At 48.9% G+C, this 22,480-nt stretch overlaps 1 protein-coding gene across 1 annotated transcript in view; it reads left to right on the forward strand.

Moving 5' to 3' along the window:
- Positions 1-5,541: 5,541 nt before the first annotated feature.
- The window catches only part of ZNF618 (zinc finger protein 618), a 166,603-nt gene continuing 149,664 nt past the window's right edge, over positions 5,542-22,480 (forward strand). The window contains exon 1 of the mRNA XM_054174189.1: positions 5,542-5,998. Within this exon, the coding sequence (XP_054030164.1) occupies positions 5,951-5,998 (48 nt within the window). The 5' untranslated portion in view covers positions 5,542-5,950. The remainder of the gene's footprint in view (positions 5,999-22,480) is intronic.

Raw genomic sequence — 22,480 nt, forward strand, 5'->3', positions numbered from 1 at the left:
CATGGTAGGGGTTGGAAGGGACCTCTGGAGATCATCTAGGCCAAAGCCCCCTGCTAAAGCAGGGCACCCACAGCAGCTTGCCCAGGAGCACAATGGCCAGGGGGAGTTGGAAGCTCTCCACAGAAGCAGTCTCCACAACCTCTCTGGGCAGCCTGCTCCAGGCCTCCAGCACCCTCACACCAAAAATATTTCTCCTCCTGTTCAGATGGAACCTCCTGGGTTCCAATTTGTGTCCAGTGCCCCTTGTCTTGTCCCTGGGCACCACTGAGCAGAGTCTGGCCCCAGTCTCTTGTCCCCCAGCCTTTAGCTTTTGCTGAGCATTGCTCACATCCCCTCTGGGGTTGCTCTTCTCCAGGCTCAACACCCCCAGGGCTCTCAGCACCTCACAGAGCTGCTCCAGGCCCATTTACATCTTTGGAGCCCCCACTGGACCCTCTCCAGTAGTTCCCTGTCCTTCTTGAACTGGGGAGCCCAGAACTGAACACAGTACAGCAGCTGTGGCCTCACCAGAGCAGGATCTCCCTCAGTTCCCTTGTCACTCTCTTCTTAATGCACCCCAGGAGACCCAGGCCATGAAGCCACGTTGATGGCTCATGGTGAGCTTGCTCAAACTGCCACATCAGTTTATTGCAGCTGGGGCACTACCTTCCACATCACAGAATCACAGAAACATTCAGGTTGGAAAAGACCCTCAGGATCCATCTGATAACCCTAGAATCATAGAATCAATAAGGTTGGAAAAGACCTCAGAGATCATCAAGTCCAAACCGTCACCCAGCCCCCCATGACTAACCAAACCACGGCTCCAAGTGCCACGTCCAGGCTCCTCTTAAACACCTCCAGGGATGCTGACAGATGTGCCATTGACAGATTTGCCATTGGGATGTGCCCCCCTGGGCAGCACATCCCAATGGCAAATCACTCCTTCTGGGAAGAACTTTCTCTTCCCTTCTAGCACAGGTTGCCCAGGGAGGTGGTGGAAGCCTCATGCCTGGAGGTTTTTGCAACCAGGCTGGATGTGGCTGTGAGCAGCCCTGCTCTGCAAGGTTCACCACTAAAGCACCCCAAGTACCACATCCAAACGACCCCCAGGGATGGTGACTCCACCACCCCCCTGGGCTGCCTGTATCTAGTGCCTGCCCCCTCTTTCCATGAAAATGTTTTTCCTAATGTCCACATGGGAGGTTGGTGCCTACCAGGATGACATTCCCAGTCTGCAGTGACTACAGAGCTCTTGGGAATGAAGCACTGCAGCTGCTGCCCCCTTTTGCAGGTAGGAAAGCAGAGAGGTGTCACTGCCTTAGCTGTGGCAAACCTGTGCTGCCCAGACAACAAGGTCCCAGGAGGAATTTGAAGCTTCCAGGCTGGGAATCCTGTGGAGGTGTGAGCACAGCTGTGCCCACAGACACCATAGCTGTGCCCACAGACACCACAGCTGCACCCATGGACACCAGGAACTGGGATGAGAAGGAAACAGGTTGATCTTTATTGGAAAGTCAGTTTTGAAATGTGGTAGGGAGAGCACCAGGCTGGAATGGGTTTTTGAGTGGTTCTCACCCAATGAAGGTCTGAAGGCACCAAACTAGGAAGGACGTGGGATTTCAGGCTCTGGACACTGATCATGGGGAAGCTTTGAGAGATAAAGCAAAAACTTGATGCCAGTCAGGAGAGCTGAGCTGGTGAAATGCTGCTGGAGTGGCAGGTGGGTATGGCCAAAACTGCTGTCCCTAACAGACAGGAGAAAAGGCCACCTCATCATGAAGGACTTCACCCTGAAGGATGTGATCCTGCCAGGATTAAAACATTATCCCTTAGACATCTGTCTGACAGGAGAAGGGGCTGCTCTTCAGGCAGAAGAGATCTCCAGGTGATGGTTCTTGTCAGCAAGTTTGCTGATGACACCAAGCTGTGTGGTGCAGCAGACAGCTGGAGGGCAGGGATCCAGCCAGAGGGACCTGGACAGGCTGGAGAGGTGGGCACAAGCCAACCTCAGGAGGTTCAACAAGACCAAGGGCAGGGTCCTGCAGCTGGGTGGAGGCAATCCCAGGCACAAATCCAGGCTGGGCAGGGACTGGCTGGAAAGCAGCCCTGAGGAGAGAGCCTTGGGGGTGCTGGGGGAGGAGAAGCTCACCAGGAGCTCTCAGTGTGCACTTGCAGCCCGGAAAGCCAACCAGAGCCTGGGCTGCAGCAAGAGAAGTGTGGCCAGCAGGGCCAGGGAGGGGATTCTGCCCCTCTGCTCCACTCTGCTGAGACCCCACCTGGAGTACTGCCTCCAGTCCTGGAGCCCCTATTGCAAGAGGGATCTGGAGGTGCTGGAAGGTGTCCAGAGCAGGGCCAGGAGGATGAGCAGAGGGCTGGAGCACCTCTCCTGTGAGGACAGACTGAAGGAGTTGGGGCTGTTCAGTCTGGAGAGGAGAAGGCTCTGAGGTGACCTCATTGTGGCCTTCCAGTATCTGAAGGGGGCTCCAAGAAGGCTGGGGAGGGACTGCTCAGGATCTCAGGTAGTGATAGGACTGGGGGGAATGGAATGAAGCTGGAGGTGGGGAGATTCAGGCTGGAGGTGAGGAGGAAGTTCTTCCCCATGAGAGTGGTGAAGCCCTGGAATGGGTTGTCCAGGGAGGTGGTTGGGGCCCTGTGCCTGGAGGTGTTTAAGGCCAGGCTGGAGGAGGCTCTGGGCAGCCTGCTCTAGTGTGGGGTGTCCCTGCCCATGGCAGGGGGGTTGGAACTGGATGATCCTTGTGGTCCCTTCCAACCCTGACTGATTCTATGATACTATGATGTGTCTACAGCATGAAACCCACACTGGCAGCAGAAAGAGATGCTGGTTCTGGAGGGCTGCTTTCACAAAGCCAAGGCTAACCAGCAGCCAAGGAATGCTTCTGTCTCTGAGATCTCACCAAGAACTGGCAACTCTCTCCTGTGAGGTCCCAGCCCCCTCACCAGCATCACAGCCATGGTAATTGGACAGCCAAAGCAGACTTCATTCTAAACATACCTATGAAAAAGAGCTGGTTGGGGTCCCTGGTGGCTTCCTGCTTGCTGCTTCATTCCTGTCCACAATCAGAAGAAATGGGAGAAGATCTGGGCTTGGAGAGCTCAAGTACTGCCCAGAGGGAAGAAAGCCCCCAAGAGAAGGCAAAGGGAAGACTTCCCTATGGACACAGAGTGGCAGGAGGCTCTTCCCCGTCCCAACAAGTGGGACTAAACCAGGGTCAGGATAGAAGGGAGGCATAGCTTCACTCTTCAGCAGTGGAGGGGATGAATGGCTGAAGATGCTTAAGAGCAGGCAGTGACTGCATGCAACAGGCCCTTGGATGTCATGGTACACAGAGGGGTGGAGATCTTTTCTCTCCACTTTGGCTTCTGGAAGGAGGGCAGAAGCTGTTTTTCTGAAGGGTGTTGAGGGTATCTCGATGTGTCTTCTCATCCTGCAAACCCCACATCAAAACAGCAGCACTCCTCAAACTGTATTATTGATAAGCACCCCAATTTCATACAATCCTAGAACAGGTTGGGTTGGAAGGGACCTTCAAGATCATCCAGTGCCAACCCCCTGCCATGGGCAGGGACACCTCCCCCCAGCCCAGCTTGCCCAAGGCCTCATCCAGCCTGGCCTCCAACACCTCCAGGCAGGAGGCAGCCACAGCCTCCCTGGGCAGCCTGTGCCAGGGAGCCTGTCCCCAGCCTCACTCTCAACAATTTCTTCCTCCTCTCCACTCTCAGTCTCCCCTCTCCCAGCTCAAAGCCATTGTTCCTCATCCTGGCACTCCCAGCCTTTGTCCAAAGTCCCTCCCCAGCTCTCCTGGAGCCCTTCAGGTACCGGAAGGCTGCTCTGAGGTCTGCCTGGAGCCTTCTCTTCTCCAGGCTGCACAGCCCCAACTCCCCCAGCCTGTCCCCACAGGGGAGGGTCTCCAGCCCTCTTGTGATCATCTTCATGGCCTTCTCTGGAGCCTCTCCATCAGCTCCAGGTCCTTCTTGTGCTGGGGGCCCCAGAGCTGGAGGCAGTGCTGCAGGTGAGGTCTCAGGGGAACAGAGCAGAGGGGGCAGAATCCCCTCCCTGTCCTGGTGCCCCACGGGGGATTCCTTCTGGCTCCTTTTCACGCCAGCACCGTGGGCGAAAGAAGCTCTCGAGCGATTTCAGTCTCTTGACTTCCCACATCCCTTCCAAGCTCATTGGGAAAACATCTCTCCTTGCCCAACGTCTCCGGCAATTCCCCTGCCCCTTTGTTTTGCTGGAGCTCTGTAATTACATTATCTGAGCGCGCAGCTTCGGACTGCAATCTGCAGGAGAGATGAGGAAAAAGCAGCGCCGGTTTTGCAACAGCTTTGAAGCTATCTTTAGTCCGGGCAGCAAGGACAAAACCAGCCCTCCGCTCTCCACAAACTTCCAGCTCCGTGGAGCTCTTGGGGAAGAAGGTTCCAATGGGCCAGGGCAGGGAAATCCACCAGTTCAGGCTATTTTATTAAGACTATTAATAACTACTTTTTCTTTGGCAGCGCTTCACAAGGGAGAGGGCCAGCAGGTATGCAGGAGGTGTAATTAGGTTGCTAGTTAACGCTCTGCGTTTTGCAGGGGAGGCAAGGCGGCCCTTTAATGCTTGTCTCTTCCTGGAGGACAGCAAAGCTTGTTAGGTGCCATGGAGTGTCCCAAGCACGTGCCAAGGGAAAGCTCTTTGCAGAGGAAGATGGAGCTGGGATGAGTTCTTCACATGGGGACAGGCACAGATCGTTCCCCGTTTTGGGTAATGCCGGAGCAGCTCTGACAGGGGGGGGGGACGACCCACACGTGGGAGCCTTGAACCCGGGCGGGGCAACGATCTGGGTGTCTTAAACCGGGGGGTGGGGTGTGAACATCTGGGAGTTTTAAACATGGGGTGGACAAACATCTGAGAGTCTTAAAACATGTGGGCGACCAAGATCTGGGGTCTTAAACACCGGGGGACAAGTAACTGGGAGTCCTAATCATGGAGGACACCAACAGCTGGAAGCTTTGGGGCTGAAAGGCCAGACGGGCTCTGGATGACAGGGGAGGATACTGCGGGGAGGGGGATAGCAGGCAGGGATGATGCAGCCTAGGCCCTTCTGCCGGTCCCGTCCGTCCCCTTCGACCCCGGTTCCTCTTGCGTCCCGCTTTGCCCCAGGGCCCCTCAGAAGCGCGACCGACCCCTCCCGAGCGGCGGGGGAAGCCATGCCGGACCGCAGGCTCGCACTGCAGCTGCAGCCCCCCGGGCTTCCCCCACTGTCCCGGGCCCCTTCGACGCCCTCGGGTCCAGGCCGGGGTCGCAGAGCGGAGGCGAGGGCCCGAACCGTCGCTTCTCCCGGGACTCCTCGGGGTTGCGAGCGGGGGTCCGCACCGCCCGCCGCTCCCCACCTCAGCGCTGCCCGCACGGGGCTACCCCACGGGGGGCGCCGCGGCGACGGCCCCACGGCGCGAAGCGGCCCCGCGCCCGCCGGGCGGCGGCGGCTGCCGGTCTGGGCGGCCGCGGCGCGGCGGTGCCCGGCGCGGGGCCGGGCCGGGCCGGGGCCGGGCGGGGGCGGAGGGCAGCGCGGGGCCGGCCGGCGGCACGGCGCGGCGCGGCTCCCGCGCTGGGCCAGACTCAGCCCCTTTCTCCCGCCGCCGCTGGCTGCGAGCGCGCTGCGGCTGGAGCTGCCCCCAGAGCGGCTTCGTGATGGCGGCGGCGCGGGCTCGGCAGCGGGAGGCGCCCGCCCAGCCCTGCGCGCCGCGCCGCTAGCGGCAGCGCCCGTGCCCGCGGCGGCCGCCCCGGCCCATGCCCCCGGGGGGAAGGGGGGCTGCAGCAGCCCGGCGAGCCGCCCACCCGCGCAGCGGGGGCATCGCCCCCACTCGCCGCTCCTGGGAGGGCGGAAAGGAGGCAGCGGCGGCGCCGGCATTGTGCGCGGCAGATCGCAGGCCCCGGCGGCGCGGGGCTCGCCTGCCTCCCGCCCCAGCCTCATGAACCAGCCGGACGGCTCCGCTGCGGCGGCGGCGACGGGAGCGCAGGTACGCGGCGGCCGGGCGGCGTGTCCCCCGGGGGGAGGCGGAGGGAGCGGGGAGGAAGGGAGGGAGGGCGGCAGCCGCAGCCGCCCCGTCGCGGAGCCCCGCCGGCGGCGCTTTGGCGCAGTGCGCGGGGGGCGCCGCCGGGGCACGGCTCCCCTGGACCCGCCGCGGCCCGCGGCCGGCCCCGCCGCCGGGCCCCGCAGCGGGGCGGAAAACAAAGCGGCGCCCATCAGCCATGTCGGCGGGGACGAGTCGCCGGCCGCGGCCCGGCCCGGCCCGGAGCCCGCACCCTGGCCCGCCTGCCCCCGGCCCGGCCCGGCCCGGCCGGCCCAGCGCCGCGGGCCCGGAGAGCTCCGCTCGCCGTTGCTCTGCTTCTCTTCGCGGTGGTGTTTGGTTTCGTGGTTTTTTTTTTTCCCTTCTTTTTCTCTCTGTTTTTAAAAATTTTATTTTTTTTTTTTTTCGTAATTCTCTAATTTTCCTCCGGAACGGTCAGATTTGGGCTGTTTTTTTTCCCCCCTATTTTTCCATTAAAACGACGCCACCTAGGGGAGGCTATTTCGTAAATAAAAAGAAATTAAAATTGGGGAAGGGAAAAAAAAAAAAAAAAAAGAAGGAGGAAATAATTCTGCGATTTCTTAATTTTTCCAGCAAGTTGGGGCCGGAGGGGGTGGTGCGGAGCCGCGCATCTCCCCCCCCCTGCATCCCCAACTCCCCATCACCCCCGCTCTGCTCCCTTTGGAAGCAAAGCCCAGCTCTCAGCTACATGAAAATTAAGCTGGAATTTGAATGAATTCAGGGTTGGTTGGTTTTTAGTTTTGGTTTGGCGTTGTTTTTTTTGTTTTTTTCCCCCCCTTTCCCCTCTTTCGCCTCCCACTCTTTTTTTTGTGTGTGTGTGTCCCCCTCCCCGGAGGAACGAGGGGTCTGGGAGCAAGCAGAGTGAAGGGAAAGTGATCCAAGTTGGAGGTGGGCAGCGCTGGCTGGGGCTGCCATGGAGTGATTAGTTTGGGAAAGTGGGAGAATTGCTGTTCCGGAGCAATTAGGAATTGTACTTCATTGTAATTTTGAACTTGTGCAGCACGCTCTGCCAAAACCCTCTGCCTTTGCCCTTTTTTTTTTCTCCTCCCCCTTTCCCCCCCCCCTTTTTTTTCCCCCCTTTATTTCCCCCCCCCTTTAATCTCCCCCCTCTCCCCCCCCCCCCTCTATTTTTTTCCTTTCTTTTTACTGCAGTGCTTAAAGTTATTTCTTTCAAACGAAGACTTTTGCAGGAAAATCAGAGGCAGGGAAAATTTTTGCTGGGGACACACCCAAATTTTTCTGTCCCCCCCCCCCCTTTGCCTTTTTTTTTCCCCCCCTCTTTCCCCCCTTTCTTTTTTTTTTTTTCTTTCCCTGTTTTCCTTTTTTTAAAATTTTTTTTTTTAAATTTGATTTTTTTTTTTAAATTGATTTTTTTTTTTTTTTTTTGGATTTCATGCAAAACTGCTCTGAAACAATGAGCTCCTCAAAGGCAGTCCAGGAAAACAACGAGAAGAGGGCAAAAAAAAAAACCAACCCCAAACAACCCAAACCCAAAAACCCACCCAAAACCCCAACAAAAATGAAATAAATTAGGGAGTGAAATGTCAGTTCTTTTATTGGGGAATTTTCTTGGCTTGGCTGATTGGCTTTTTTTTCTCTTGGCACAATTAACAAGAGAGTTTCCAGCTTTTTCATTCCCTACTGCTTTTGTAAAGAGGAGGGTGGAAAAAAAAAAACCCAACCCCAAACCAACAGCAAAAAAAGAAATTCCACAGGAAGGGTTTTTTTTTGGGGGGGGGTTTAATATCTTTTTGTTGTTGTTTTTGAAATCTTGGGTTTATTTTTTTCCACACCCCCCCCTCCCCTTCTTCCTTTTATTTATTTCAACCACACTGTGGCAACTCTGTGGAGCCCAGAAATCTGCTGCTCCCCCAGGGTTCATTAGGAGCTCTGCCACGCTGCATAATTAGCAATATTCTGAGGGGGGTGGGGGGTGGGGGTGGGGAAAAAAAAATTGATTGAAGATTTAGTAATTTTGATTTTTTTTTTTGGTTGTTGTTTGTTTTGGGTTTTATTTTATGTTATTTTTATTTTCTCTTATTTTAATTTTATGTTATTTTTATTTTCTCTTATTTTAATTTTATGTTATTTTTATTTTCTCTTATTTTAATTTTATGTTATTTTAATTTTATTTTAATTTATTTTAATTTTATTTTATGTTATTTTTATTTCATTTTATGTTATTTTTATTTCATTTTATCTTATTTTTATTTTATTTTATCCTATTCTTATTCTGATTTCATGTTAATTTATTTTAATTTTATGTTATTTTTAATTTTATGCTATTTTTCTATTTTATTTCATTTCATTTTTATTTTATTTTGTTTATTTTATTTCATTCTATTTTATTTCATTGTATTTATTTTTATTTTATTTTATGTTATTTTTATTTCATGTCATTTTATTTCATTTTATTTCATTTTATTTCATTTTATTTCATTTTATTTTATTTCATTTTCTTTCATTTTCTTTCATTAATTTTAATTCTATTTTCTTTTAATTTCATTTTATTTTATTCTATTTTATTTCATTTATTTTAATTTTATGTTATTTTTATGTTATTTTATTTTATTTTATTCTATTTTACTTTATTTTTCTTTGATTTTTCTTTTCAAGCCAGCCCAAGGAAAGCTAACAAAAATCAGAGGCTCAGCCATGGCATTCTGCACAATTTCTCCCTTCTGGGAGTTGAAATTGAAAAATATCTTCTTTTTTTTTTCCTTAATTCATAATTTTTGGTGATTTTTGTTAATTTCTTTCTTTTTCTCCCCCCCCCCCCTTCCCCCCCCCCCCCCCCCCCAAATATTCTCCTCGTGTTATTTTGTGGTTGCAAAGGGAAGCCTTTGAGTTGTGTGGACTGTGCACACCCTGCTTTATTATTGTAGGGTTGCCCTTGAATGCTGGGGGGGGGGGGGGGGGAGGGGGCTTGGTATTGATTTTCTTTTTCCCCCCAAACAAATAACAAAAGAGCACTGAAACCTGCATTGTTTCAAGGAGAAAAGGAAAACAATCGAGGCGAGATGCTGCCACCAAACCGAGGGGGGAAGGGAGAGGAAGGGAAAGATTAGGTCAAACATTTGAGTTTCACCAACCTTGACACAGTCTCCTCTCTTAAAATGGGGACAAAGTAGCCAAGATGGCTCCACAGCTGCAGCAGGCTGGCACTTGGGCTTGGGGTTGGCTTGGGCTTGGGGGTTGGTTTGCTTTGGGGAATTCAGGACTCCCAAGGGATCTGGCAGGAGCAGCAAAGCCTAAAATCTGGGCACTTGAAAAGAAAAAAAAAGGGGGGGGGGGGGGAAAGGTAAAATTTCAATCTGGACTGGCTCTGAAAATCTGCAGCTCAAAAGCCTGGAAAGTTTTGGAAGGTGATTTTTTGTCCTTTTTTTCTTCTTTTTTTCTTTCCCTTCTTGATTTTTTTTCCCTTTCTTTTAAATTTTTTTTCTTGCTTCTTCCCCCCCCCCCCCCCCCTTTTCTTTCCTTTTTGTTCATCTTTTTACTTTCTAATTTTTCTTTATTTTTAAAATTTTTTTCTTTCTTTTTAAATTTTCTTTCTTTTCCAATTTATTTTTTCTTTCATTTTTACCCCTTTTTTCTTTTTCTTTCCTTTTCCCTTTTTTATTTTCCTTTTCTTTCTTTTCCCTTTTCCTTTCTTTTCCACTTTCTTTTCCTTTTTCCTCTTTTCCTTTTTCCTTTCTTTTCCTTTCTCCTTTCTTTTCCTTTCTCCTTTCTTTTCCTTTCTCCTTTCTTTTCCTTTTTTTCTTTCTTTTCCTTTTTTGATTTCTTTTCTTCTTTTAAAATTTCTTTTCCTTTTTTCTTTTCCTTTTCACTTTCCTTTTCTCTTTTCCTTTTCTCTTTCCTTTTTCCTTTTCATTTTTCCTTTTTCCTTTCTTTCCATTTTTCCTTTTTCCTTTTTTTAATTTTTCTTTTTTTCCTTTCTTTTAATTTCCTTTTCTTTTCCTTTTTTTCCTTTCTGTTGCCTTTTTTCTTTCTTTTCCTTTATTTTCCTTTCCCCCGTTTTCCTTCCTTTCCCCTTTTTTCCTTTCTTTTGCTTTTTTCCCTTTCTTTTCCTTTTTTCTTTCTTTTCCTTGTTTTTCTTTTCCTTTTTTCCTTTCCTCTTTTTTCTTTTTTCTTTCTTTTCCTTTTTTCCTTTCCTCTTTTTTTCTTTCTTTTCCTTTTTTTCTGTCTTTTAATTTTTTATCCTTTTTTCCTTATTTTTTTCTTTCTTTTTTTTCTTTTTTTTTTCTTTTTTGTCTTTTTTTTTTTCTTTCTTTCTTTTCCCCAATTTTCTTTTTATTTGGCTGTGACTTTGCTGTTTGCTGAGCATGAGGCAGGAGTGCCTGGTGAGTTGAAGGCTCGGGGGCTGCTTTTCACTCCCCTCCCCTTAACTTGTTTCACATTTTGGGTTGCTCAAAGTGTGTGGGGGGAGGGTGGTGGTGGAAAAACTAATTTGCAAAGCAGGATAACTCTTGGGTGGAGGGAAAAATACTCTGGAATGTCACCTTCAGATTTAGATTGTGCCTTGATTCCCCTCCCTGCCCCCCCTGAAAAGGAGCCACCCTCTTCCTGAGTCTTTTGTAGCAAATAAAGGGGCGAGTGCCCGGGGGTGGGGGAGCCCAGCAGAGGTGCAGTTAGAGTGGGCTCAAACTTCCACACAGTGCTCCAAACTGGACTGAAAAAATTCCCAGAGATTTTAGCCATGGTTTCATCCAGGAAGCTTTGCTGTGGGGGCTTTTCCATCTCCTTAGCACTCCAAGAGTTCCCATCCTTGAGCTGCACCCCATGACTTTCCCTTGCACTGTGCTGAAAGCCACTGTCCCACCAGCATTTGGGGGGGGTGGGAAGGTTTCTGACCTTTTTTCCCAAACTCTTTTTTTTTCTGATGCTGCTCTTTCCCTTCCCATCCCCACACCCTCACCCCAGGAGGTGGGGAGCAAGACTGTGGCTGTGCCTTGGCATTGTGGGGGACAGCCATTGAGGGCTGCTGCATCTTAATGGCCAGTTATGACACAGACTTCATTCTGGGGGTCTTGGAGGTTTCAGACCTTTCTTCCAAGCACATTTTTTTTCTTGGTGCTCTTTCCCTTCCTGGCTCCAGACCCTTACCCCAAGACCTGGGGAGCAAGACTGTGGCTGTGCCTTGGGATTGTGGGGGACAGCCATTGCTGGGTGCTGCATTTTCATGCCACATGGTGACATATATTCATTTTTGGGGGACTTGGAAGCTTCAAACAGTTTTCCCAAACACTCTTTTTTTTGGTGCTGCTCTTTCTCTTCCCATCCCAAGATGCTCACTCCAAGGCCTGGAGTCTTGCTTGCTCCAAGACCTGTGCCTTGGGATTGTGGGGGGCACCCATTGATGGGTGCTTCATTTTCATGACCAATTATGACACATTTTGGGGGTCTGGAGGCTTTCAGACATTTCCTCCAAACACAGTTTTTGGATGTTGGTCTTTCCCTTCCTGGCCCCAGACCTTTGCCCTTAGACCTGGGCAGCAAGGCTGTGGCTGTGCTTTGGGGTTGTGGGGGGGCACCCATTGCTGGGGGCTGCATTTTAATGACCAATTATGACATATATTTAATTTGGGGGTCTTGGAGGTTTGAGACCTTCTTTCCAAACACCTTTGTTTTTGGGTGCTTCTTCCCATCCCCACCCCCTCACCCCAAGAGCTGGGAAGCGAAGCTGTGGCTGTGCTTTGGGATTGAGGGGGGACACATTGCTGGGGGCTGCATTTGAATGACCAAGTATGACATAGAATCATTTTGGGGGGGTCTTGGAGGTTTCAAACAGTTTCTCCAAACGCATTTTGTTTGATGCTAGTCCTTCCTTTTCAAGCCCCAGACCCTCACCCCAAGTCTTGGGAAGCAAAGCTGTGGCAGTGCTTTAGGTTTGTGGGGGGCACCCATTGCTGGGGGCTGCATTTGAATGACCAGTCATGACTTATATGTAATTTCTGGGGTCTTGAAGGTTTCAGAGACTTCATCCAAACACATTTTTTTCTTGGTGTTCTTTCCCTTCCTACCCCTACCCCCTCACCCCAAGAGCTGGGGAGCAAAGCTGTGGCTGTGCTTTAGGTTTGTGGGGGGCACCCATTGCTGGGGGCTGCATTTGAAAGACCAGTCATGACATATATTTACTTTATGGGGTCTTGAGGGTCTCAGACTTTTCTTCCAAACACATTTTTTCCTTGGTGCTCCTTCCCTTCCCACCCCCACCCTCTCACCCCAAGAGCTGGGGAGCAAAGCTGTGGCTGTGCTTTAGGTTTGTGGGGGGCACCCATTGCTGGGGGCTGCATTTGAAAGACCAGTCATGACATATATTTACTTTATGGGGTCTTGAGGGTCTCAGACTTTTCTTCCAAACACATTTTTTCCTTGGTGCTCCTTCCCTTCCCACCCCCACCCTCTCACCCCAAGAGCTGGGGGGCAAGACCGTGGCTGTGCTTTGGGATTGAGGTGGGACACATTGCTGGGGGCTGCATTTGAAAGACCAGTCATGATATATATTTATTTTTTGGGGTCTTGGGGGTTCCAGACCTTTCTTCCAAACACAGTTTTTTCTTGGTGCTCCTTCCCTTCCCATCCCCACCCCCTCACCCCAAGACCTGGGAAGCAAAGCTGTGGCTGTGCTTTAGGTTTGTGGGGGGCACCCATTGCTGGGGGCTGCATTTGAATGACCAAGTATGACATAGAATCATTTTGGGGGGTCTTGGAAGTTTCAAACAGTTTCTCCAAACACATTTTGTTTGATGCTAGTCCTTCCTTTTCAAGCCCCAGACCCTCACCCCATGTCCTGGGAAGCAAAGCTGTGGCAGTGCTTGAGGTTTGTGGCAGGGCTTGAGGTTGTGGGGGCTGCATTTGAATGACCAGTCATGACTTATATGTAATTTCTGGGGTCTTGAAGGTTTCAGAGACTTCATCCAAACACATTTTTTTCTTGGTGTTTTTTCCCTTCCTACCCCTACCCCCTCACCCCAAGAGCTGGGGAGCAAAGCTGTGGCTGTGCTTTAGGTTGGTGGGGGGCACCCGTTGCTGGGGGCTGCATTTGAAAGACCAGTCATGATATATATTTACTTTTTGGGGTCTTGGGGGTTCCAGACCTTTCTTCCAAACACAGTTTTTTCTTGGTGCTCCTTCCCTTCCCATCCCCACCCCCTCACCCCAAGTCCTGGGAAGCAAAGCTGTGGCTGTGCTTTGGTTTGTGGGGGGCACCCACTGCTGGGGGCTGCATTTGAATGACCAGTCATGACATATATTTACTTTATGGGGTCTTGGGGATTTCAGACCTTTCTTCCAAACACAGTTTTTCCTTGGTGCTCCTTCCCTTCCCACCTCTACCCACTCACCCCAAGAGCTGGGGAGCAAAGCTGTGGCTGTGCTTTAGGTTGGTTGGGGGCACCCATTGCTGGGGGCTGCATTTGAATGCCCCACCATGACACATATTTAATTTTTGAGGTCACAATGACAACATTTTGCACTTCTATCTTTAGAAGTTCAGCCTGCTCTCCTAAAATAGAGGCCCCGAGGCTGGGCAGAGCCTAGCTGCTGGCTGCCTTCAGCTGTTGTGGGAGCGCGGGGGGGGGCTGTGCGTGGCTGTTTGCAGCAGGCTTGGCTGCAGGGCTGCTCTGCAGAGCTGCGGACGCAGAGGCAGAGTCCTCAGCTGCAAGTTGTGGGGATGCAGGCGCGCCGTAGGTGTGCGCCGCAACCTTGCCCAGCTTTAACTCTCTCCAGAGCAGTTGCTCTGCAGCAGCAGCTGCTGCCATTATCCCTGCTGCAGGCATGGAGAGCTGCTCTCCAGCCTGGAATGGGTTGCTGCATCTCACCTCTCCCTGTGCCTGTGTCCTCCCAGGAGAAACCTCCCCCTTGCCTGCAGTTTGGGGTCGGCATTTTTCAGTGCAGTCGGATTGCAAAGGGATTTAGTTGCATTTGATTTGAATTTTGAGTGAATTTTATTTCATTTGGGTTTGTTTCATTTCGATTAATTTCATTTGGATTGATTGAGTTCATTTGGATGGATTGATTTCATTTGGATTGATTTCATTTGGATTGATTGATTTCATTTGGATTGATTGATTTCATTTTGATTGATTTCATTTTGATTTATTTCCATTTATTTCATTTTAATTTATTTCATTTTGATTTATTTCAATTTATTTCAATTTCTTTATTTCATTTGGATTTCTTTATTTCATTTGGATTGATTTAATTTTTATTTATTTCATTTTCATTTATTTCATTTGGATTTATTTATTTCAATTTATTTAGATTTATTTATGTCATTTGGATTTATTTATTTCAATTTATTTCATTTTATTTCATATTTATTTATTTATTTCAATTTATTTCATTTTTATTTATTTATTTCAATTTATTTCATTTTATTTCATATTTATTTATTTCAATTTATTTCATTTTTATTTATTTATTTCAATTTATTTCAATTTATTTCATATTTATTTATTTCAATTTATTTCATTTTTTAAATTTATTTCAATTTATTTCATTTTATTTCATTTTTATTTATTTATTTCAATTTATTTAATTTTTATTTATTTCAATTTATTTAAATTTATTTCAATTGGATTTATTTCAATTTATTTCATTTTATTTCATTTTAATTTATTTATTTCACTTTATTTCATTGTGATTTATTTATTTCATTGTGATTTATTTCATTTTGATTTATTCATTTCAATGTATTTCATTTTAATTTATTTCATGTTATTCATTTCAATTCATTTAATTTTAATTCATTTTAAATTATTTTCATTTTAATGGATTTTCATTTTCATTTTCTTTTTCTTTACTATTTTTAACCTGTTTTTCAATATTTGGGTTTTTATTGTAACTTTTTTTTTTTTTTCAGTTTTTAATTTCTCCCATAGATTTATTTGAATTTTGGTCTCATTTTCATTTTCATTGATTACTTTAAACACAGTTTTTAATATTTCATGCTTTTGTTGTAATTGTTTTCAGCTTTTATTTCCTTATCTGTATTTCAAGATTTATTTTATTTTGAGTGTCATTTTAATTTTGTTTTTATTTTAATGGATTGGTTTTAACCTATTTTATAATATTTTGCTTTTTATTGCAATTTTTCCCCAGTTTTTGTTTCCTCATACATATTTCAATATTTGTTTCATTTTTAGTGTCATTTTCCTTTTATGTTTATTTTAATTTATCATTTTCAACATATTTTTTAATATTCTGGGTTTTTTGTTGTATTTTTTTCAGTTATTTTCATATATATTTCAATATTTAGTTTTTAGTGTAATTTTTAGTTTATTTGTATTATTTTTTAGCATATTTTGTTTTTAGTGTAATTTTTTGTTTATTTGTATTATTTTTAGCATATTTTGTTTTTAGTGTAATTTTTTGTTTATTTGTATTATTTTTTAGCCTATTTCATTTTTAGTGTAATTTTTAGTTTGTGTATTATTTTTTAGCATATTTTCAAATATTTTGGGTTTTTTGGTGTAATTTTTTTCAGTTTTTATTTTCTTATATATCTAGTTCAATATTTTATTTTGATTGCAAGTTATTTTGTTTTATACCTTTAAAAAAGTTATTTTATGTTATGCATTTTAAATATAGTGTTTTATTTATTGGATTAGTGTATGCATTTTTAATATTTAATTCTTCTTTTTAACTCCTTATGGTATTTTATAGAATAATTATGTTATTTTATGGATTTTTTTACATTTTCTTGGGAATTTTCCTTAATTTGGTCATTTCCATTTCATGGGCTTAGCTTATCTTTTATTAACATAACTCATTTAATTGCAGTCATTTTTCTAAGTCAAATTTGTTCTTTTAAAATTTGATTTCCATTTGACAGTTTATTTTATTTACTTCTTCATTTTATTTAATTAGCTGAATTTTATTTTTAAGATCTGATTTTTAATTTTTAAATTTAATTTTAATTGTAAATTAATTTTTAATACCATTTTTATTTTAAATGTCAAAAAGTTCTTTGTGTAACTATTAATTTATTTACCTCATTGGAGTTAAGTTCTGTAGTTTTGTTTTAATGAACTATGATTTTACCATGTCTGATGTTTTGATTTCATTTGGTTTAATGTTTTCATTTTATTTATTTGCTTCATTTTCATTTGTTTAATTTTGTTATTTCTTTGTTTTTCTCTGTTCTTTTATAGTCTTTTCTGGAAAGTTGGATTAATATTTAGCATTTAAAAAAGAAATTGCTGCTTGGCTGCCTGGCAGAAGGAGGAAAAGGAGGAGAAGGAGGAGAAGGAGGAAAAGGAAGAGAAGGAGGAGAAGGAGGAGAAGGAGGAGAAGGAGGAAAAGGAAGAGAAGGAGGAGAAGGAGGAGAAGGAAGAGAAGGAGGAGGAGGAGAAGGAGGAAGAGGAGGAGAAGGAGGAAGAGGAGGAGAAGGAGGAAGAGGAGGAGAGGGAGGAGAAAGAGGAGAAGGAGGAGAAAGAGGAGAAGGAGAATGGGGAGAATGAGAACAAGGAAGAGGAGGAGGAGGAGGGGAAGGAAAAGGAGGAAAAGGAGAAGGGAGAAGAAAGGAGGAGGAGGAAGAGGGGAAGAAGGGGAGGAAGAGGAGAAGGAGGAGAATGAGAACAAGGAAGAGGAGGAGAAGGAGGAGGAAAAGGAGAAGGAGGAGGAAAAGGAGGAGAAAAAGGAGAAGGAGGAGAAAAAGAAGGAGGAGGAAGAGGACAAGGAGAAGGGTGAGGAAGAGGAGAAGGAGAAGGGGGAGGAGGAGAATGAGAACAAGGAAGAGGAGAAGGAGGAAAAGGAGAAAGAGGAGGAGAAGGAGAAGGGGGAGGATGAGATCAAGGAAGAGGAGGATTAGGAGAAGGAGAAAGAGGAAGAGGAGGAGGAGAAGGAGGAGGAGGAAGAGGAAGAGGAGGAGGGGAACCCTTGCAGAGTCCTAGCAGCAGATTTCACCTGAAATATATTTTCCCAAACGCTAACCAAAAAGGGCAGTTCCCAGTGGCTGAGCAGGGTGAGGATGGTCGGCAGCCATCTTTTCCTGCCTGGCTGCAGACAGCCAGAAGCTTATTAAAGATAATATTTAGCCAAGCACCACCTGGGAGCTTGGGAGGCTGCTCCCTACCTCCAGGACCCTTCCCACCTTTCCCTGCCCCTGGCTGCAGCTCTGCAGCCTGCTGGGCAAATCAGTGTGCCCCATGCTGGTGACATCTGGCTGGGGTTTTCTGGGAGGTGAGGGAGTTGGAGCCTGTTGCAAGGCTTGAACTGGTATGGAGTCAGGATGTGTGCCTGCTGCCTTGGATGCCAGGCTGGTGAGGGGTTTAGAGTGTCACACTGTGGTGTGCTGAGGCTTGCTTCGCAGTTCCAGGTGCTGGGACGGCCCCACAGCTCCCCATGGCACAGCTCCCCATGGCACAGCTCCCCATGGCACAGCTCCCCATGGCATAACTCCCCATGGCACAGCTCCCTACAGGATAACTCCCCATGGCACAGCTCCCCATGGCACAGCTCCCCATGGCACAGCTCCCCATGGTACAGCTCCCTACAGCATAACTCCCCATGGCACAGCTCCCCATGGCACAGCTCCCTATGGCACTGCTCCCCATAGTGCAGTTCCCCATGGCACAGCTCCCCATGGGGCCAGCTCTGGGTGGGTGAGTCATGGGGATTTGCACCTCTCAGGGTCCCTGGCACTGCAAGTGGAGCTGCTGCTGGCTTCAGCTTGCTGCTGGCTCCAGGTTGATCATCTTGGCCCTCGCTTGGATTCGAGTTGTGGCACGGTGCCGGCGTTACCCCTGCAGGATAGGTTGGGCGTGTGGTCACCCAAGCCAGGTAGCTTCTGTGGGACTCTGTGTGTGCATGAAGCATACTGCTTGTGCCCAAGGGCTTGCTGGATCCCACCTCCACCTGCTGGTGTCAGCCAGGCTGCTGTGGGTTGCTCAGTTCCTGCTCAGCTCCCCGTAAACAATAATTAGTGTGCTAATGGTGCTGGGGATTGTGGACGGGGCTGGTCCTGCAGTCTCGGGGAGCTGCCCATCAACATGGGCTTGGGCAGAGGTGCTGGTGGCAGGATTAGGCCTTGTTTGTGCATCCTGTGTTAGGTAGGGAGAGAAAGGGGAGGGCTGGAGGTGCCTGGGCAGGGGCTGCAAGTGTGGCTGGGGGCTCTGGTTGCTGTTTGGTGGGGGAGTGAAGGGCCCTGGGAGATGCCTGTTGCAATTCCTCCCTGTCTGAGCCTCCAGCATGCCCAGTGTCTAGGTGCTTGTGCTGTTGGATTCAGCTGGGCCATACCATGTTTTTGGGGGAAGAAGTTTCTAATTCTTCAAGGTCTTTTTATGGATTAATTGCCAGTCATCTGCCTCCTTTTTGCCTTTGTTTGGTTTCTTGAATGTCTCTTGATTATTTTGTACTATGTGGTGCCAATTTAGTGGTTAAGTAGTATGCAAACTACATCTGGACTTGTTGACTTTGCATTAACAATCATTGATTTGTCTGGAGCAAGGGAATAGAAATGAATGCTGCTGTTTGCCATGGGTAGGGGATGAAAAATAACCATTTGCAACGTGTCTTTCATCAGTGGCACACGGCTCTGGGGCCACTTGGCACAGCAGTCATGTGAGGGCTGGCCTGGGAAAGCCTGGAGCCAGGAGAAGGGCAGAGGGCCCTGGAAGGCAGTGCTGCGTGGTGGAGGAATTGACTGCATGTGCTGCTGGCCAGAGGCAGGGCCTGTGGCTCCTGGGGACCTTGAGTGGCTCTGGTGACAGCAGGAGTGGGGGAAAGTTGGAGGGGAAAGGCTTTGGAAAGAAGTTTCCTAAGTGAGAAGCTGGAGAGGAGCTGGCACCGAGTGCTGCCAGCCCAGAGCCAGCCACGTCCTGGGCTGATACCCAGGCCAGCTCTGGAGCCCTCAGCACAGCCAGGGACCTGTTGGAGCAGGGCCAGAGGAGGCCACAGCAGCACTGGCAGGGCTGGAAGCCCTCTGCTGGGAGGCCAGGCTGAGAGAGTTGGGGTTGTGCAGCCTGGAGAAGAGAAGGCTCCAGGGAGACCTGGTGGCCTTGCTTTACATCACATGGGCCCAGCAGAGAGTTTTGAGCAGGGCCTGTTGTGGCAGGACAGGGGGTTAGAAACAAAAAGAGGCAGATTCAGACTGAGAGAAGGGAGGAAGTTTTGACAGAGGGTGATGAGAGCCTGGGTTGGGTTTCTCAGAGAGGTGGGAGATGCCCCATCCCTGGAGCCATCCTGGGGCTCTCAGCAGCCTGCAGCTGTCCCTGCTAGCTGCAGTGGGGTCGACTGGATGACCTTCGAAGGTCCCTTCCAACCTAAAGCAGTCTGGGATTCTAGGATACCAATGTGTAAAGCATATAACACATAAAATACAGTCTGCAACAAATTCATACAGAGAGAGCTTTTCACTTGGGGACTTAATCAAGAGGATGCAGAGCTTACCATAAATAATAAGCAGTGGATGAAGCTGATGAGCGGCTCCAGCGACAGCTGCTCCTCCGGGAAGCCTGTGCTGCAGCAGCCAAGTTGGCTCTGGCTGGAGCAGAGTTTGGTGCCTCTCATCCCCACCTCATCTCAGAAGCTGAGGTGCACCCCTAGCTGCTGGCTGGTGGGATGTAGGAGGCATTGCTACACACCTGTGTCTGCTTCAGAAGAAGGAAAGGGCTGGAGGAGAAGTCCAGTCTGCAGACCAGGTCCTTTCCCAAGACATGAACATGGTGGAGACATCAAAGCTGCCATGCCCCACTCCTTGGGCAGGGTGTTTATGAAGGCAGGGTTGCTTTCCTTTGGTTGATGTTGGAGATCACAGAATCACAGAATGTTAGGGGCTGGAAGGGACCTCCAAAGCTCATCCAGTCCAACCCCCCTGCCAGAGCAGGGTCACCCAGGGCAGCTCACACAGGAACACAGCCAGGAGGGTTTGGAATATCTCCAGAGAGGAGACTCCACAACCCCCCTGGGCAGCCTGCTCCAGGGCTCTGGCACCCTCACAGGGACAAAATTCTTCCTCCTGTATCCATGGCACTTCCTCTGCCTCAGCTTCCACCCCTGCCCCTTGTGCTGGCATTGGGCATCCCCCAGCAGAGCCTGGCTCCAGCCTCTGGGCACTCCCCCTGCACAGCTTTAGCAACAGCAAGGAGCTCACCCTCAGGCTCCTGCTCTCCAAGCTCCAGAGCCCTCAGCTCCCTCAGGCTCTGCTCATGAGGAAGATGTTCCACTGCCTGCAGCAGCTTTGTGGCTCTGTGCTGGGCTCTCTCAAGCAGTTCCCTGAGGTCCTTCTTGAACTGAGGGCCCAGAGCTGGACACAATCTTCCTGGTGTGGCCTCCCCAGGGCAGAGGAGAGGGGGAGGAGATCCTCTCTTGACCTACTAACCACAGCCCTTCTAACCCAGCCCAGGATGCCCTTGGCCTGCTTGGCCACAAGAGCACATTGCTGCCTCATGCTCAACCTTCCATTCTCTAGGATCCCCCAGGGCCTTTTCCTGCCCTCCAGTGCAGATTTAGAATCAATCCTGCCATGGTCCTGGGCCTTTCTTGCTATCTCCTGTTGAGCATTCTTACAGAACCATAGAATGAAGGAGTTGTTTGGGGGGGAAAAGACCTCCAAGATCATCAGCCCAGCACCACTATGACCACTAAGCCCTGTCCCAAAGTGCCATGTCCACAGCATTCTCAATGCACTTGGTGGGGCTGTGGTGATTGACATTGAACCTGAGCGTTGGCCATGCTGGGCTCAGCAGCCTGGGCTCTTTCCACCCAGAAATGGCTTTGTTGGACTCTGAACTGTGCCTGTGTGTGGGTTGGGTACCAAAATGATGGCCTTTGGGTTTCATACAGCAGGGCTGCTGGGGGTGTAAGTGCTTGTTGGGGTGCCAGGCAAGCTGTGTGATGGCCTGTGGGAGTTGCTGCTGGTTCTGTGAAATAGGACAGAAAAAAGAGGTTCAGTAGAGAAAATTTTCCTCTGTGTTCCTGGGTAGTGCAACTGTGAAGAAGTTTTGTGTTCACAGGATCACAGCTGCTAGGGGTTTGGAGGGACCTCTGGAGATCATCAGGTCCAACCCCCTGCCAGAGCAGGAGCATAGAACCCAGCACAGGGCACACAGGAACACATCCAGCTGGGTCTGGAAAGGCTTCAGAGCAGGAGACTCCACAACCTCTCTGGGCAGCCTGCTCCAGGGCTCTGGGAGCCTCACAGGGAAGAAGTTCCTCCTCATGTTGAGGTAGAATCTCCTGTGCTGCAGTTTCCATCCATTGCCTCTTGTCCTATCCCAGGGCACAAGTGAGCAGAGCCTGTCCCTGTCCCTTCCTTCCTGATCCCCAGTCCTCAGCTATTGATAGCCATTGATCAGATCCCTCTCAGCCTTCTCCTCTCCAGACTGAACAGCCCCAGGTCTCTCAGCCTCTCCTCCCCAGGCAGTGCTCCAGTCCCTTCAGCTTGTAGCCCTGTGTTGGACTCTCTTGCATTGGGGAGCCCAGAGCTGGATGCAATAGACCTGTGTTTGGGGAAGGATGCAGCATTGAGGATGCTGGCTGTGTGAAAGTGATAACAGCAGCTTAGGCTCTGGAGCCCTGCTTAAACCACCTCATGGTGAGGGTGCTGGAGCCCTGGAGCAGGCTGCCCACAGAGGCTGTGGAGTCTCCTCTGGAGATTTGAAAACACACCTGGATGTGTTCCTGTGTGACCTGCCCTGGGTGATCCTGCCCTGGCAGAGGGCTTGGACTGACTGATCTCCAGGGGTCCCTTCCAGCATTGCAGGATACTGTGATTTCTAGGGGCTTTTGGCAGTTGAACAGCAGTCAGCTGAGATTTGAGTACCAGCCTGTGAGTGCTTGTGCCAGGGCACTGGAAGCCTTTGCTGGCTCACTGCATTAGGTGTCTGGGTGAGCAGAAGCAGTGTGAGGGGTAGTGGGCACATTGTACCTGCCCTGGGGAGGCTGAGCCAGCTGAACCCCCACGCTTGTGCCCCCATGGGTGTGGGTGGGCCTGAGGGTCTCTCAGGAGAGGTCAGGGCACAGTTTCAGGCTCGTGCCAGGTGAAGTGTGGTTGATGGAATTGTGCCCTCTGGACCCTGTGGCACATTTGGGGTGAAATTGCACAGCTTTGAGAGCTCCCCATGGCTGAGAAGGGCCTGGGGTGGCTGCCCACGATGCTTTTTGGTGGTGGAAGCAGCGTCACTGGACCAATTCTTCTGCTAGCATGGTTCTTCTAGGGAGTCTTCCTCCTCTGTTCATTTCCTTCAGCTGCATGGCTGAGGCACTCTCAGTGTGTTCTTGGAAAGGTTCAGCTGCTGAGCTGTACCTGCAAAGATTTAATTATACAGGCAGGGCCTTCCTTGCTTCTAATTTACAGCACCCCTGTGTGTTTCACTTCTCTGTTTGGCTGCAGGAAGGTGAAAAATGAGGCTGGCAGTGGGAAAGCAGCAACTGTAGATTCTGCCTGCAGCAGCACTGGGCTGACAC

Source organism: Dryobates pubescens, chromosome 29, assembly GCF_014839835.1.
Source record: "Dryobates pubescens isolate bDryPub1 chromosome 29, bDryPub1.pri, whole genome shotgun sequence".
NCBI lineage: Eukaryota > Metazoa > Chordata > Aves > Piciformes > Picidae > Dryobates > Dryobates pubescens.